This window comes from Mesoplodon densirostris, chromosome 16, assembly GCF_025265405.1.
Source record: "Mesoplodon densirostris isolate mMesDen1 chromosome 16, mMesDen1 primary haplotype, whole genome shotgun sequence".
Taxonomy (NCBI): Eukaryota; Metazoa; Chordata; class Mammalia; order Artiodactyla; family Ziphiidae; genus Mesoplodon; species Mesoplodon densirostris.
In genome coordinates this window covers 21,843,167-21,854,301 of record NC_082676.1, presented here as the reverse complement: position 1 = coordinate 21,854,301, position 11,135 = coordinate 21,843,167, and the positions used below count along the sequence as shown (strand labels likewise).

Sequence of the window (11,135 nt, the reverse complement as noted above, 5' to 3'; positions counted from 1 at the left end):
GGATAATGCTTGCTTCACAGAGTAAGTTAGGAAGTGACCTCATTCCTTTTTATGGCTGAATAACATCCTTTTGTATGGATATACTACATTTTGTTTATTCATTCATTGGTTGACCAATATTTGGGTTGCTTCTTCCTTTTAACTATGATGAATAATTCTGCTATAAACCTTTATGTAGAAATTCTTGTGTGGACATATGGTTTTGTTTCTTTGGGGTGTATACCTAGGAGTGGAATTGCTGGGTTATATTGTAAATGGATGTTTAACCATTTGAAGCCCTGCCCAACTGTTTCCCAAAGCAGTTGCATTATTTTACATTCCCCCAGCAATGTATGAGGGTTCCAATTTCTCCACATCCTGCCAACGTTTATTATTGGACTTTTAAATTTTAGCCATCCTAGTAAATGTGTAGTGATATCTCATTGTGGTTTTGATTTGTATTTCCTTGATGGCTAATGAGGTTGAGCATTTTTTCATGTCCTTATTAGAATTTTATGCATCTTATTTGGAGAAATGCTCATTCAGATCCTTTACCTATTTTTAAGTTGGAGTTTTAAAAATTTATAATTTAGTGGTGAGAGCATTCTATATATTTGTAATACAGAATATTATCTCCTATGGGCCCACAACAGCAACCCTCCTCCAAGCAAGCACTGCCCTAGGGTTCCTGAACCCTGCTTTGTGTGGCAGGCCTTTGCTGAGGCCTGCAGTGCCTCGGGAGGTGTAAAAATACCCTCCAGCATTCCCCACGTGATCAGGCAGAGGCTGAGCCTTGATCTGAAATTGTACATTGGTTTCCTTCCCTTCTCTGTCCTGTTTCCCCTTCCTGTGGTCTCTCTCATGATCCCTTCAGCAAATCACCTGTACCTGAATCCTTGTTGCCAGGTGTGCTTCTAGGGGAACTTGAAAGAGCTTGGAATGGCTGAGGAACTAAAAGGAAGTCAGTGTTGTTGGAACTCAGAGAACATGGAAACTGGGGAGTAAGGTGAGGCTAGAGTGGTGGGCAGAGGCCTGACCCCACAGAGCTTTGTAGATTACAGCGAGATGGGCAGGATGGGGATTATCTGGAGAGCCATGGGATGCCACTGGGCTCTGTTAAGCAGGGACTGGCATTATTTTACATTTTGCAAAGGTCCCTCTAGCCTCTCTGTGGAGGATGGATAAAAGGGCCCAAGTGGCTGCAGGAGGACCACTGAGGATACTGTTACAACTGTCCAGGGGGAGAGAGGATGGAGACTGGGATGAGGATGGGGAGGTGGAGGGAGAAAGAAGAAGCTTAGAGAGAGATGAGGGGGGTGGATCTGGGGGCTCTGGGGAAGTTCAAGGACATCTTGCAGGTTTTCAGCCTGGGTGCCTGGATGCATGGTCAGTACACAGAGAGGGAGGCAGGATTGGGGGGCAGATCAGGAGTTCCACAGGCCAGACAACACCCGTTTGCCATCCCTGGTCTTGCCCAATCCCCCCACTTCAAAGATGGAGAAAATGAGGCCTGAGGAAATGCGGTGGTTCACCCAGGTCCCCGTCATGCCGCAGACTGAAGGGGATGGGATCCAAGGATCCTGTCGCCCAGCCAGAGGGCTTGTTTATTCTCCAGGAGGCCCACTGGCTCTGGCCTCAGACAGCTATTTTGCAGCTGGGAGTGGGTGGGGTTTCGGGCCTGATGGGTTTGTCCTGGGCTGGAAGCCAGTTCACAGCTCGCAGAGAACAGAACATCTCTGTTTCAGGAGGGCAGCCTGTGCTGCCTACTGCCCTGTCAGGGTCTGATGTGGGTAACTTGAAGGCATGAGGGTGTGGGGTGCCCACCTCAGAGTGGCTGACATCTGCTCTCCTGGATTAGGCATGGACAAGAACTAGGTCCAGATTTTGAGGTTTCCCCTTCTCTAGTCATTCCTTTCCTTGCTGTGTGACCTTGGGCCAGTCCCCTCCCCTCTCCAGTCCTCAGTCTTCTCATCTGTAAAATGGAGACATCCTACAGTGTGACTTTTTGTGCCCTCAGGGTTGTAGGGAATATTGGATGAAGAAATGTATGGACAAAAAATACACCGTCAACTGTAAAGTGCCTAAACTACAATTTGGGTTCAGTCCTACCACTGCCCCAGTGGGTTTCTCAGACTTTACAAGATGGCCACCCCTCTGGAGAGGAAGAGGCCTGGTGTGGAGCTCAGAGATCCCAGGATCTTATTATCCTGGCCCAGCAGGCTTGACAAACCCATTGGACAGATGGGAAAACTGAGAGGTGGCCATCTGCTCAGAATCACCAGGCTGTTAAGCCTGGATTCAAAGGCTGGCCTCTCTGATTCCAAAGACAAGAAAGATCCTTATCCATTCAATGACCTGATTGTACAGATAGGGTAAACCAAGGGCTAGAAAGGGGAAGCAACCTGCCCAGGGTCACACAGGCAGCTGGCAGCAGGGCGGAAGTGTCACGTGAGGTCCCTAACTCCCAGGCCATGCTCCTCCTATCACCTCTTGCCCACCAACCCCTGGAGCTTGAAAAGCAGTTTCCTCCTCAGTAAAATGGGGTGAAACTAGTATTGGCTTCATTGGATTGTTGTGAACATTTCAACAAGCCCCACAAAGCTTTTAAAGGGCTTAGCACCAAGTCAGGCACAAAGAAAATGCAGACTAAATGTTGGCTAGTAATATTATTATTCATTATTATATTTCATTTCTGCATCCCCTTCTCCCCTTTGGGCTGCTGTGAGTAGACAAGTTGTGGGCGTTCGGCTCTTTCTGGAGACAGAGGGATGTACAAGATGGCTTTGGGGGCCCCTCCCTCCCAAGGATTCTTGTATTATCCATACCCCTCTTCAGCCCCCCTGAGCACTAGCCATAGCTGTAGTCTCTCAGAAGTCAGTTTTCATCCTTGCACCCCGGGTACCCTGGCTCCCTGCCTGTGGTCCCTACTGGCTGGATGCTGTTGCTATGGCAACAGCATTTTAAGAGCCTTCGGCCCCCTTCTGAGGCAACAGGCCTGGATGGAGATGGACTGATCAAATGCCTCCTGCATCCTCAGGCCTGTCTGGACAGAAGGCAGGAGACTGGAATGCAAGAATCAGAGCTGGCTTGGGGTGGGGGTTGGGGGCGGCTCAGGCCTCAGCCCCAAGGGTTTCCCAACAGCACCCCACCTCACTGTGTTGCATGAGCACTTGGTTACACGTGCAGACTCCAGCCACCCCTGCCCCAAGGGTCTGGTTTTAACTATCTGGGGTGGGATCCCCTAAGACACTGCCTTTGATCAGCTCTGCTCGTGGTTCTGAGGCAGACAGGCCCCAGACCACTCTTGATGAAATCTTGAGTCCTGGAAGGTTCCCGAAGGTATTTTGGGCATTGAGGTTTGTGTGGCTCTCTCTGCTGAGATTACTCTTTTTTTAAATAATTTTTTTAAAATTTACTTATTTTATTTATTTATTTTTGGCTGAGTTGGGTCTTCGTTGCTGCACGCGGGCTTTCTCTAGTTGTGGTGAGAGGGGGCTACTCTTCGTTGCAGTGTGTGGGCTTCTCATCGTGGTGGCCTCTCTTGTGGCGAAGCACGGGCTCTAGGCGCGCAGGCTTCAGTAGTTGTGGCGCATGGGCTCAGTGGTTGTGGCTTGCGGGCTCTAGAGCGTAGGGTCAGTAGTTGTGGCGCACAGGTTTAGTTGCTCCGCGGCATGGGGGATCTTCCCAGACCAGGGCTTGAATCCATGTCCCCTGCATTGGCAGGCAGATGCTTAACCACTGCGCCACCAGGGAAGCCCAAGATTACCCTTGAGAAACCCTGTTTGTCCTCCCAGGCCCACTCCAGTCCTGCCTCCCTCTCCTTCCACAGCCTCATCTTGTGGGAGGATGTGCACCCCACCCTCTTCCTGGAGCCAGGAAAATTCCAGGGCTGGGCTACCAGAGGCCATCTTGGTGATGCATCCTAGGGCAGAGATGGGTGCACATTCTCAGGATAATGACATTCAGGGGAGGCGCTAGCCATGGTCACTCTGGGCTGTCTTCTAGATGCTCTATCTGAAATCAGAGCATCTCAAGCCTCTTCTCACTGTCCTCCCGCACCACCTGCTGGATGGGGACAAGGCTCCCTAACCTCCAGCCCCAACCATAGCAGAACCCAATGACGCCAGGCACCAGAGGCTGTGCCTAAAGAGAGGTCGGGCTTGGAGGTGGGTCTGAGGAGCTGTGGTGGGGAGGGGAAGAAGGCAGAGATCATGGGAGAGGGAGGTGGTCCTCTCTGGGGTTCCTTGAACTTGAGACAGATGCTCATGTCTGTTGGAGAAGCCAAGTGACAGAGTAGAGGTGCAGCAGACAGTCCCCCTCCCTTACCCCTTCCTTGTGCACTAACTGGCCTCCAGCAGGTGATTCTCCTTGCCCGAGCCCAGTGGCGTCAGTGGATAAATTACATGTGGTCATTCACTTGACAGCACCCCCTTTATTCCCTTCCCAGACTCGCTCCCCTGCTCTTCCGCCAAATAAATGCGCACTCGAATCCTTGTGTGGTCTGTTTCGTAGGACCCTAAGACAAGAAGCCACTCCCCCAATCTCCCCACCCTGGGTTCTATTATGAGGGCAACTTTGCCCCTTGTGCCCCAAGGGGAAGCTTACATACCCCTGAACCCCAGGTAGGGATCTGGCCTGCCTAGGTCGGAGATCTCTGGAAGGATCTGTACCAACAGCTCTTTCCATGATGAGACTCCAGGGTTTTGGAGCCCATCTCACACTCTTCCGCGTCCTGCCCTGCCCTCCCCTGCCCTCTCACTATTCTGAATGTGAGAGTCGCATCTTCCCAGAGCTTCCTGGGGCCGGGAGCAGGCGTGAGTTCTTATCCACCGAGCATGGGCCAAACTCAGTAGCCACGTCCTGACGGATGGTCCAGGGCTCCCCAGCTCTGTCTTTAGCTGGGCCCCACCCGAACCATACCCATCCCTGCCGGAGCCTGGTGTGATTGACGGGAACTCCCAGCTAGAGGGATGCAGGGGGACTTGTGTGGGGTGAGTCCTCCAGAGACGTCTGTGAGTCCGTCCCCTCCGAGGAGAAGCTGCCCGCAGTGGGCCGGGGAATCTGACTCTGCCTGGGGAGCTGCTGCCAGGAGAGGAGGGCAGGGGCAGGATCCAGGGGCCCATGCGGGCTTCTGCCTTCATCAGCTTCAAAAGTCTGGCCAGCTTCCTGGGGTGGAGGGGCTGCTTGGAAATTTCTGTTCTGTACACGTCCGGGGGTCCAAGGAGGCCAACAGGATTTTGGCGAATGATCCAGACCCAGTGAGTCCTGGAGGGGCAGGTCCCATCTTCCCTTGTAAGTGACTTCTCCATTCAGGTCCTGGTCCTCGGCGGCCGCCCCTCTGAGTTCCCGGCCCACCGGGTGGGATGGGGGACCTGCCGGGCGTGGACAGTGGGCCAGTGCCTTCTTCAGGAGGGTCTGGATCTCCTCGTGCCTCTCTCGGGCCTCCTCCCACAGGTCCTGGCCCAGGCCCTCCCAGCTCAGAGAGGCCACCTGCAGCCGCATGGCCGTGAGCTTCTCAGCAGGGAACTCGGACGTCAGGCGCTGCAGGTAGCGGTGGAGGCGGCGCTGGTCCCCAGAGCTGGCCCTTTGGGCCTTGCCCAGCCTGAGCTGGGCCATCAGGTCCTGGCAGTCCATGTGGAACCAGGTCATCTGGGAGACAAGAAGAGAGGGAGATGGGGGTCCCATGAGGCCAGGGATATGCCTCTCTGAGCCAAGAGGAGGCTTAAAGAATAAATATAGCTAGACTGAATTAATACAAAAATGTCCAATCAGTGTTAGGGCCTCTCTTAGCACAGCTGTGATTTTCTCCACTGCTGATGACGACAATATTTCCCTTTCTTCCCCAGGGAACACCACCCTCCGTTACCCACCGGGAAACAGTCCCCAGCACCCTTGGGATCTTCAGGCACAGTCTTACAGACTTAGGGGCCAGCAAGGACTCACCCCTCTCTGGGGCTCAGTTTCCCCCTCAGTAAAGTAGAGGTTGTGATACATAATCCTGAAAATTTGAGTGCCGAAAATTTGGATTCTCAGATTGTATGAACCCCTCATAAGTGGTGCTGAGGGAGGAGTCTGGCTAATATTTATTGAACACTGACTGTTTGCCAGGCTCTGTGCATCTCATGTAGGATCACACTGAACCAGCAGCCCATTTTACAGAGGAGGAAACTGAGGCTCACACACGTGAAATCACTTGTCCCAGGTCACGCTGCAAGTCAGGGAGGAGCTGGGGTTCAAACTCAGCTCTGACCAGCCCTCAAGAGGGTATCTTCCAAGCACCTCCTTGCACAGGAGAAACTGGCCCAGGCAGGGCCCTGCCCTTGCCGTCACACAGTGAGACTGTCAGCCAGCCCAGGCCCGGAGGCCCCCTCGCTCTGGCCGGGCCTCTGCCACATTTTAGGATCCTGCCTGTCCCCACTTCACCCACAAAATGTCTGCAGGCTGCAAAGGAGCCAACATGTTCCCAGCAGCTCGTGAAAAACATCATCTTTCTCTCCATTAATTTAGAAGCAAGCTGTTAGGTAGTGGGGATTGGAGAACAATTTTCTCCGAGGAAACCATCTTTCCGCGGATTAAGGGAACTTGTCTTTAGATAAATGGCTTCATATTTGCAGAAGCACATTGAGCTCATGGCTGGGAAAGGGCTCCATAAACCTCCGTTAGCGACACAGTCGTGTTATTATTATTTAGTGCTAAAGCTGCCGCGTGCCTACTCTCCACCTGGGGCTGAGCCCAGCACTGAGCTGTCCTGTCTGTCCGTCTGTCCGTCTGTCTGGGACCAGATATTCCAGGCCAAGCTGGACAGAGGTGGAGAACACCTCAGAAGTCATCTTACCCCACCCCTTGCTGTGTGGATTAAAATTCAGGGCCAGAGAGGAGAAGGGGCTGTCGAGGGGAAGAGCTTTCCAGGCTGAGGGAACAGCCAGTGCAAAGGCCTCAGGGCTGGAGCCAGTTTGCTTTCTCCAGGGAAGGCTGATGGGGCTGAAATCAGCTAAAATTAGTAAACAAGGGAGAGAAGCTTCCAGATCCCCTTAACCCATGAGGCATTGCTCCTCCTACCACTACTACTAATGACAATAAGAATATCGGTGTTAAAAATAATAATTCCAGATTTGAGCAAAGTCGGGTGTAGGGGCGGGGGGAGGGGTTACTTACGTTTAATTTAATTCTCACTTCTCTGCACTAGAGCCAGATGACCTGGGTTTGAATCTCAACTATGCCACTTCCTAGCTGTGTGACCCTGGGTAAGTGACTTGATTTCTCTGTGTTTCCTGCCTCACAGGGTTGGAGTGACCCTAAAACCATATGTGAAATGACTAGAACAGGGCCTGCAGACAATAAGAACTCTGTACCTAAGCATTGGTTATTATTATTATCATCATTCTTCTTCTCTCTCTTTTTTTTTTTTTTTTGCGGTACATGGGCCTCTCACTGTTGTGGCCTCTCCCGTTGTGGAGCACAGGCTCCGGACGCACAGGCTCAGCGGCCATGGCTCACAGGCCTAGCCACTCCGCGGCACGCGGGATCCTCCCGGACCGGGGCATGAACCCGTGTCCCCTGCATCGACAGGCGGATTCTCCACCACTGTGCCACCAGGGAAGCCCCATCGTTATTCCTGACAAGGAGCTGAGGCCCAGAGCAGTGAAGGCCCCTGCTGAGATCACAGAGCCCGGGCAGGCCTATCCCTGACTACGTCTCAGATCCTGCTGCTGTTGCGCCCTCTAACTTCTGAACAACTGGGTGCAGGGGATCCCTTCGCTGCCTCTGCCCACATCTACCTCCCTTGCCTGAGGGAGACAGAGAGTGGCCTGTCCTTCCAGTGCCCCAGGTGTGGAATTGACCGAGTCCCTCCCGCTGCCCCCGAAGCATCTGCGTTCTTGGTGCCCTGTGTGCTGGGCTGGCCTGACAGCTGGGAGGCTGGGGTCAGGCCCTTCCCATGCTCCATCGTCAGTGGCCAGTGCGAGGGGCAGCTGAGGGCACTGGGCCCAGGCCAGAGGTGTGGGTTCTTCTCTCATCTGGGTTACAGCTCTCTCAGGCTGCTCCCTTGCTCCCCCTGGGCCTCAGTTTCCCCATCAGAAAAACGAGGGATTTGGCTAAATGGATTTAAGAGGGGTGGGGGCCCGGAAGTCAAATCCTGCTTGACCAACCGGGCTAGGGGATGTTGAGAAAGCCACTTTCCTCTTTGGACCTCAGTTTCCTCATCTGTAAAATGGAAACAATGTTGGTGCCCCTCCCTCACAAAGATACGATGAGAATTAAATCAGGCAAGGTGTGCAAAGTGCTTTTAGGAGGGTCTGGCGTGGTGAACACAGTCAATAATGTGGGCTACCCCATAATAGTCATCTAACCCTCATCACCATCGTCATCACGTCTGCTTGGACACAAGAACTGCTTGTCATTTCCCTCCCCTTTGGAGAAGAACATAGCACATGGACACATCTGGGTTCAAATTCCAGCTCTTCTTTTCTCTAGCTGTGTGGCCTTGGGCAAGATGCTGCCCCTCTCTGGGCCCTCAGTTTCCTCATCTGTACAATGGAGCTGGTCAACCTTGCCACACTGGGTTCCAAGAGATGACAGATGCAAAGTAACGGAGTTATTCTTGCTTCCTAACTCACCTCTGCCCGTGTCCCCGACCCTTGCCCCAGTAGCCCTACCCCCTCCTCCTCCCTCCTGGCCAAACGCTGGGTTCCTGGTGAGGACTGAGGCCTCTGTTCTGAGGATGCTCAGAGCAGCCTCTGGGCCCACCCTCAGCCAGCTGTCCCTTCCTTCCTCCCCCAGCTGTCCCCTCCAACCCATCTGTGCAGGGCAAGGTGGGGCATGGGAAAGAGCACAAGAATGGTGCCATGGCTTGCTGTGTGATCTTGGCTAAGTGATGGCACGTCTCTGATCCTGTTTCCCTAACACTGCAATAGAGGGGTGGGATGAGATCAAGGTTCTGAGCCTGGTCCTGACCCTGTGAAGTTGCCTGCAGAGGCTTATGTGTGGAGGGAAAGTCTATGGCTTCGATCAGATTCTCAGAAATCCCCAGGATCCTTCCCCTAATCCCAACGTTTAAGAAGCAGGTGATTTCCTTTGAGAGATGATATCCGGGTCACTGGGAGACTGCTTGTGTAGTGGGACAAGCTGGGGTCAGGGATTAGCTGGACCTGGTTTAAGGAGGGTAACTTAACCTTGCAAACCTTGTTTCCCTTCTGGAAAATGCAGGTAATGCGTTTTCCCCCTCACGGGGACTATGGAATGAAAAGAGCCTAGTGCTGTGTCTAGGCTGTTCCCTGCCCCCACCCTATGTCCTAGGTGTTGGGAGGGGAGTCTATGCAGGTGGGCCACCAGGCTCACCTTCTTGCAGAAGTGGTGGAGGTGGAGCAGCGTCTCCAGGTCTGTGCGTTGCCGCTCGGCTGCCATGTAGAAGTGGGTCAGCTTAGCCTGGAAGGCCCGCTGGGTGAAGGTGAAGCCTGCCAGCTCCGGGAGCTCTGTTCCTCCTGCCTCCCTGGCCCTGGCTGCAGATCCCAGCTGGGCCGCCTGCTTGCACAGCTCCAGGCCACGGCGGTACTGGGCCTGAGCAGGGAGGGGAGGGGTGTCTACTCAGCTCCAGCCTTACTACCGGGTTATGAGACTTCCTGAGCCTCAGTTTCCTCATCTATAAAATGGGAACCCAGGGTTTACTTTGCCTGCTGGGATTCTGCTTAGCGTCACCCTCTTCTGGCAAAATTCTCCAACCCCAGAGTCTGGGTTACAGGCTCCTCATCTGTGTCCCCACAGTTCTCCCTTTCTGGCTATTTCCCTGTTGCCCCCAGCCCCCCATCTTGTCTCCGCCCTCCACTGGCCTGGAAGTTCACCGAGGGCTGAAACAGAGGCTGAATCACACTGTGCCCCAGGACCCAGCAAATCAAGGATGCAGATTCTCTCTCCCCACCCCAGCTCTCTGAGGCTGACTCAGTAGGGCTAGGATGGGACCCTGGAATGTGTATTTTAAGAAACCCTCCAGGCATTCTGAGATGGGTCATCTTTGCACTTGGTAGTCAGGGAAGACTTCCTGGAGGAGACAATATCTAAGCTGAATGTTTTGTGTTCCAAGTTGCTCTCCTCACTGTCTTGGGAAGCTTTCTTCCACTTTCCCGCCTCCGCAACTTTTCCCCAGCAGTGCCACCCCCATATCCTGCCCTCTCTATCTGCTCCCACCGCCCCCCTCAGTTTTAGAAACACACCGCAGCCTGAAGGAAGAAGTCCTCAAACTCTGCGTGGGCTTTCTCCACTGTCTCCAAGCTTCCGTCCCTGGGGGTCAGCACTTGCAGGCACTGGCTTCCTTCCTGCTCCATCCAGTTGCTGACCTGGGGCAAGGGAGGGAGGTTTGGACATGAGGGGCTGCTGAGGAGACATCCTTAGGCCAGTTCGCCGCCCTCCTGGGAAGCTGAAGTCTTGGCCTCAGTCACCTGGGGGCTGGGCCTATGCCACCGGCCTGGACTGAAACCCTCCCAACTCTGGGGAGGAGAAGAGACAGCTTGGGGTGGGGGTGGGGCGTGGTTCACACCATCCAAACAGCGCCAGAGGAAGGTTCACGGACCTGCCATGAACTCCCTGTGTGAACTGTGCAAGTCCCTTCCCCTTTCTGGGCTTCAGTTTATTCAGTGGCAAAATGGGGTAGACGTGAGGATTCAAGGAAGGACAGAGGGGATAAAATGGCTCTCGATCCCATAAGCAGGAGTCTTCTTCGTATTCTGGGGTGTCTTAAAAGAGCATCACCCACTTTATCCTCACAAAGCCCCATGCGGCAGGCACTAATATTATCCCCCATTGAACAGGTGAGGAAACTGAGGCACTGAATAGTTAAATACCTTGTCTAGGGTCACACCACTAGTAAGTGCTAGAGCCAGCATTGGAATCAGGCCGTCTGGTTCCAGGCACACTGTGTCCCACGGCCCAGAGCATGAAGGGATGCGTTGGTTCTAGGCATCAACAGCTGGACAGAGCGGTGCCAGGTGTGGGCTCCAGGATCAGATCCCTAGGTGTGCGACCACGGGCAGATGACATAATATCTCCCAGTCTCAGTTTCCTTATCGATGAGTAGGAGAAATCCTAGCATCTTCCCCACATCACTGGTAAGGGATGAGGTTGGAAAGCAGTGATGGACACAAAGGCTCTGGCCCAGGGCTTGGCGC

The 11,135-nt window shown here is 53.5% G+C and overlaps 1 protein-coding gene across 1 annotated transcript in view; it reads right to left on the bottom strand.

The window, feature by feature from the left end:
• Positions 1–4,367: 4,367 nt before the first annotated feature.
• Positions 4,368–11,135, bottom strand: part of KIAA1755 (KIAA1755 ortholog) — a 44,129-nt gene continuing 37,361 nt past the window's right edge. The window contains exons 12-14 of the mRNA XM_060078002.1: positions 10,185–10,307; positions 9,316–9,534; positions 4,368–5,628 (exon numbers count right to left, since the gene is read on the bottom strand). Coding sequence (XP_059933985.1) covers positions 4,942–5,628; positions 9,316–9,534; positions 10,185–10,307 — 1,029 coding nt within the window. The 3' untranslated portion in view covers positions 4,368–4,941. The remainder of the gene's footprint in view (positions 5,629–9,315; positions 9,535–10,184; positions 10,308–11,135) is intronic.